This window comes from Alligator mississippiensis, chromosome 9, assembly GCF_030867095.1.
Source record: "Alligator mississippiensis isolate rAllMis1 chromosome 9, rAllMis1, whole genome shotgun sequence".
Lineage (NCBI taxonomy): Eukaryota > Metazoa > Chordata > Crocodylia > Alligatoridae > Alligator > Alligator mississippiensis.
The window spans coordinates 17,075,766-17,081,765 of record NC_081832.1 but is presented as its reverse complement, the minus strand read 5'-3'; the positions used below and the strand labels follow the sequence as shown (position 1 = coordinate 17,081,765).

Here is a 6,000-nt window from a genome sequence, read left to right as displayed (position 1 = left end):
CAGAAATGATGCAAGGCCAAAGTAGTTTCCACTGGTGAAAAGGGAAGTAACAGGCATAGGGCGCATGTACACATGACAGTCGTCATGATATTCAATGATGAAAATGTCATTTGTATGGCTTAATGGCATCACACATTACATGTGCACCAGTTTTGGGGGTTTTAAGATAAGTTTGCATTGTTGCAAACTAAACTACATCCAGATGTAGTTTAGTTTGCAACGATGCATTGCAGCTGTCAGCTGGCCCCCGGGCCGTGGGAGAGGCAGGCAGGCTCCACAGAAAAAAAGGATCGGGTCCCTCGTTATTTCTGCTTTGAGCAGGCACCTGCTGAAGGCTGAAGCTGTGAGGGGCCCAATCTTTTTTTTTTTGGTGGAGCCTGCCTGCCTCTCCCACAGCCAAAGGGTGAGTTGCCAGCGGGCCAAGTGGCCCCTGAGCTGCAGGGGGCCCTGGTCCTTCAATCCACAGTGGTGGCACCCCCCAGGGCCTCCTGGGCGGGCTGTTAGCAGGCCAGGTGCTGCTCCAGCTCAGAGGCAGCACACAGCTTGATCCAACTGTTCCCCAAGCCTGTGTACTGGAAGCCCTCTGGGCACTGCTCCCCAGGAGGGCTCGGGGAAGAGTTGGATTGGGCTGGGTGCTGCCTCTGAGGTGGGGCAGCACCCAGCCCACTACCAGCCCACCTGGGTGGTCCCAGGGTGGTGCTGCCACTGTGGAGGGAAGGACTGGGGCCCCCTGTAGCTCAGGGCCCTTTCAGCCTGCCAGCAGCTTGCCCCCAGCCATGGGTAGGCTCTGACAAAAAACCCCCAAAAACCCGTTTGGGCCCTTGCCATAACATGACAGAAAAATTGAAACAGTGGGTTTCAGTTAAAAACCCACTGTTTCAATTTAAGAAGCATAGAATAAATAAAACCCCAAGGACTAAACCCCCATCATGTGTACAAGTGCCCTTTGAGGGCTAAGGCTTTGGTGTGCTTATTGTATGGTCCTGGGGTGAGCTGTGCAAACACTGAGAGGATGCACAAAGCTAGGCTGGTTCTCCTAGAGCTTCAAACCGAAGTGTACAATGAAGGTGGAGCTCTCTTGGAATTAAAATGGTTGTACCATTGGTACAAACAGCAGAATTTGATCTGGAGTCTTGAGCAAGCGAGATGCCTTTGTGACCCTCTGCTCCTGGAGCCGAAGTGTTAAATGTGATACAGAGAAATATGAAAGACCATGCCCCAAACCACTAGACATAAAGTACCCTGTGTGGTGGAATCCAAAACACGTTGGCCACAGGGTTACACATGCCTTTAGAGCACACCCGTGGGCTCCAGGAGTAGAGCTGTGATTAGAAGACTGAAAGAAAAGGCCATTTGTGGGAAATATCACCCAGCGCTCATAGGCTGCTGAAGTTCACTAGGCAGTGGTATGTTTTCTCCAAGCTCCCTGGTTTACCATCAGGAGTTCAGTGTAGGTTAAAATGCAGTGTGGTTTTGGCAATTGGGTCACCTCTGAATCAACCCCAACATCCAAAACAGTGTGTGTTTCAAAGTATACCATATGCTTTTTGATGCCACAGAGATGTGAGGACTCAGCATAAAGTTTTAAGTCCTGCTTCTGTGTGGAGGATTCAGAGTATCCGTTCCATGGGGCAGATTCTTTTTACGGCACCCTGCAACAGAGTCTCAGGCTCTCTTACTTGCAGAGGAAAGCAGCCTAGCAAGGGAGATCTGTAGGCTATGCAGGGCACCACAGCTGCAGATTGCCAAGGCAACTGGCTAGTAGGTAATTAGCCAGTACCTGCAGCTGGTCAGATGACTGGATGCAGGCAGCACCAGGGGAGCATTTAAGCCCAGAGCTGGGGCTAGCAGGAGCAGTCTGGCTGCCACCAGGGAAGGACCACTTGTCCAGGGCAGCCCAGGATGCTGGGTGAGTAGAGGCTTAGACTCTTAAAGGGGCAGAAGGCCATTTATGTCATTGTATATGTCAGTATTTCCCAAACTTTTCCAGCTCAAGGCCCACTTACATTCATTGGCAGTGCGTAGCGGGTGCACGCGCACCCCCTGAGATTGGCAGTGCACTCCCTGACAGAACCACCGCTGATGCTGCTGGCAGTGCCTGTGGGCAGTCACCGCTCACCACCCCTTTCCCCCCACCTGCCTTGGTCGCTGACACCACCCGCAGCATCTGAGGGCAGTCCCCGATTGCTGCTGGCCGCCGCCAATGCTGCCAGTGGTGTCTACGGGTGGTCACCAACCCCCTGTCCCCACTGCCAACACTGCAGTGGCTGCTTGCGGGAGTTCCCTGCCACCACACTTCTGCTGATGCCACTGCCGCTGCGACCTGTGGGTGGTCGCTATGCCCCCCCAGCCTCTGGGGGCACGCATTGTTCATGCTCACATTAATAAAAATTTTCCATGGCACACCTGTTAAGGCATTCCCCATCCTCATACCTATTGTAGCTCATTGCAGCTTATTGCTATGGCAAAATTCTGTGGCACACCTGTTAATTTCTGATGGCATGCTGGTTGGGAAACACTGGTTTATGTTATAGCCCAGGGGCTTGTATTTATGTTGGGATAAACTGGTGGTTTGTAGAAGAGGCCGTAGGGGAGGTGGTGACCTCATTGGTGTCCAAGGGGGGACTGGACCACCTTGAGCCCTGAGCAAGCCACAGTGGGGCCAGGGACGCAGCGCCAGTGAGGGTGCATTCACAGAGGGGCCAGGGGCCCAGCATACAAGAGCCAGGGGCTCAGTAACTTGAGAGGACAAGGGAAACTAGTGCCTCAGAGCCGGGTCCTATCCAGTGGGCCTGGGCTGGTAGGCCTAGCTCAGGGGTTTTCAGCCTTTTTGGGTAAGCGTACCCCCAGCAGCTGGTTGAGAAGGAAGGAGTCCCCTGGCAGCCAGTCGATGAGCGGAGGGGAGGGGGTCCCCCAGCAGCCAATCGGTGATCGGGGGGGGGCGGGGGTGCTCTGTAGCCCATCGGTGAGATGGAAGTGCTGGTGGTGCCCACTGCTGAATACCCCCTAAGGGGTATGCGTACCCCTGGTTGAAAACCCCTGGCCTAGCTAGAATGAAGTGGCAGAAGCCTAGGAGGCCAAGGCCCCAACAAAGGGACATCACACTGATAACACCCGCAAGGCATGGGGTGTGGTAAAGGGAAGACCACGGAGCCATGCAATTAGCCCATAAGGCTGAGTGCCCAGCCAGGCACAGTAGACTATAGAGGCCCAACCAGGGTACCTGAAAATGTAAAGGCCCAGCCAGGGGCCTGAGATTAGAGGCTTAGCCAGGGACCTAAGACCAGTGGACCGAGGCCTAACAAAGGTCCGGGGGGCAGTCTCCCTCTTAATTTATTATCCATCAAGGCATGGCAGGAGAGACAGGGAAAGCACCTTAGCGGTGGCACAAGGCACAGTTGCAGAGCCACTGGGGGGTGTCACAGCCACCCTTGGGACCCCAACATGTTACACACCCTTAACTCAGTAGTTTGCAACTGAGGTGTATGTTGCCGTGTGTGTGTGTGTGTGTGTGTGTGTGTGTGAGAAACAAGGAGGGCTGGTAGTACCTGGAAAAGCTCAGGATGTTCCATTTTTGAGTAATGTCTCATTTGTCTTAAAAAAATAGACATCTGAAATCCCTCCCAGATGAACCCTAATAAGCAAATGTTTGGTGCTGGATTCTCAGCTGTTTGAAATCAATAGATTCATAGCAGGAATTTTTGGGTGGAAATCAATCAAAGAAGTCAGACTAGATTATTATAATGATCCATGTTAGCCTTCTATGAAGTCTTTAAATGAACAGATCTATGAAGTTCTATAGTAGCTAAAGACCTACATGATGAAGTCTACAAAATATCCAGTAAAGAATCATTTGAATGGGTGAAGAAGTCCTGGAAGCATGTTTTATTGTGGGCCATTTTGTTAGTGAATTTTGCAGGAGGCAACTGTTCCTTTGAAAAATATTCTTATCAAATCAAAAAATGTGCTTGGTTTTCTAGATGTGGACAGAGTGCTCAGAGTGGGCCTAACCCCAGGCCTTCATACACACTGGAAGGACATTGGTACCCAACTCTGAGAGCTGATGTCCGTTCCTCACAGATTGTACCAGAACGTTCCCAAGCCCTGTCTCTCTCTTCTGGGCTTTCTAACTCTGCATGAAAAGGTGAAAATTGGTCCTGGTGAATTCCTGATGGATGCTGTCAAGCAAGGCATCAGAGTCCTGTGGCAGCTCTGGGAGGACCTGCTGGCCAGGGAGAAAGCTCTGCTCTGGAGTATATGTAAAGGTGAATGTACTGGAGTAGATAAGTCCATCATTCCTTATCAGCAGCAGAGGCACTGTGATGGGGTATCTCAGCCATCGCCAATCACTGCCAAACGCAGAGACGTCAGGGACGACGCACACTAAGGACTTGGAGTTCCTGGCAACAGTACAAAAAAGACGGTCAAAAATATTTCTGGAGCTTTCCTGGAGAAGAGCATGTGTCCCTCATCCCTGTCCCTATCAGTGTCCCAGTGTAGTTGTTCTCTCAGGGGAAGAGAGTATGCCCTGTTATACCACCTACAGCAAGGAGGTCAGTCTTGGGCTCCTGGTTTGTCCAGTGCCCCTTCTTTTGCCCCTTTTCCTCTCTATTTTGCAAGGATCTCTTTGCAGGGATCTCTTTCATTTTTCAGCCCCTGAAGCTCAGAGTTTTCAGCTCCTGATCCAGCGCTGCAGATTGAGTGGCAGTAGTAACTGTTCACCTCCCAAGTTGGCACCAGATGTCTTCACCCACAGGGGACCTCTGCCCCCTGAGATCCCTTGCTCTCACTATTGATGGATGAATATATAGGCAATGGGACCCTCCTCAATTACTCTAGCCATGGGTCAGATGCCCTACAAAGGCTGTTATGCATCTGGCATTTCCAGCATCACCTTGCTTTGGATGGAAATAACGCTGAAGGTAGAATAGATAGTTCATAGAATCAGAGAGAAGTAGAACTGGAAAGGACCTCCAGAGGTCATGTAGTCCAATTCCCTGCCTACTGCCTAAAGCAGAGTCATCCCTATCCAGATTTAAACTCTACCTAAGACTACTGTCAAATCTGATACAACACAGACCTAACACCCTAATCTGCCAGATGTAAAGCAGGGGAACCACAGCAGCTAATGTTATGCTTCTAATGTTATAATGGTCCCTACCTGCTTTATCTTCAGCAGGAATGTTCAGCTGAAAGGCCCAACCACAGCAAAGCTCCTTGGAAGGCTGAGGGATCTTAAAAAAAGGATCCCAAATGCAGCCTTTAGGAACAGGGACGTTTTCACCTCACCCACACATCTGCCCATTTTCTTCCTATGTTCAATGCCATCTTGCCTATGTGATTTGTTGCATTACCTGTACATGGTCTCAGCTTCCACATCCCCAAACCAGACCTTCAGGTTTGCATGGAAATACTCGCCCTGCACCTCCAGCATGGCCACGTCCCCTCCACCAGTCAGCTGTGACAACCAGAGCACACAGCAGGGGTTACACATGGCACAGGGTGTTTGAGCTAACCTTCAGGCCACATATGCACCTGGATGGTAGGCCTGTGTGAAGCAGCTAGTATAAGCTTTGGATTCAGCCGATTTGGGGGACAATGATTCAATTCAGGGTGATTCGAATCACTGCCCTGATTCGATTCAGCTGAATCAGCCAGGCCAGGCCTATCTTCCACCCCTCTCCCAGCCCGACAAGCTCATCCCAGATCCCAGCACTTGGGGCAAAAAACAGCCCCGGCTCAGCAGGTGCTGCTGGGTGGGGGGTGATCCCCACTGCCCCCCACTGCCCCACGCTGCGTGGGGGGCTCTGCATGAGCCACCCAACCCCTCCCTCGCTCCCCCAACCCCCTCACGGGCATCCCGCCCAGGCCAGCTCTGGCCCGTTAACAAAAAACACCTGAAGAGACCCCAGGACTCACTGCTCCTGCCTGCAGGGGCGATCCCCGCTGCCCCACTGCCCCACATCAGGTGGGGGCTCTGCACCAGGAGCGGGAAGTCCA

The 6,000-nt window shown here is 52.0% G+C and overlaps 1 protein-coding gene across 1 annotated transcript in view; it reads right to left on the bottom strand.

Moving 5' to 3' along the window:
• Positions 1-3,735: 3,735 nt before the first annotated feature.
• The window catches only part of RBPJL (recombination signal binding protein for immunoglobulin kappa J region like), a 35,541-nt gene continuing 33,276 nt past the window's right edge, over positions 3,736-6,000 (bottom strand). Inside the window, exons 11-12 of the mRNA XM_019484584.2 lie at positions 5,355-5,458; positions 3,736-4,400 (exon numbers count right to left, since the gene is read on the bottom strand). Of these exons, the coding sequence (XP_019340129.1) occupies positions 4,127-4,400; positions 5,355-5,458 (378 nt within the window). The 3' untranslated portion in view covers positions 3,736-4,126. The remainder of the gene's footprint in view (positions 4,401-5,354; positions 5,459-6,000) is intronic.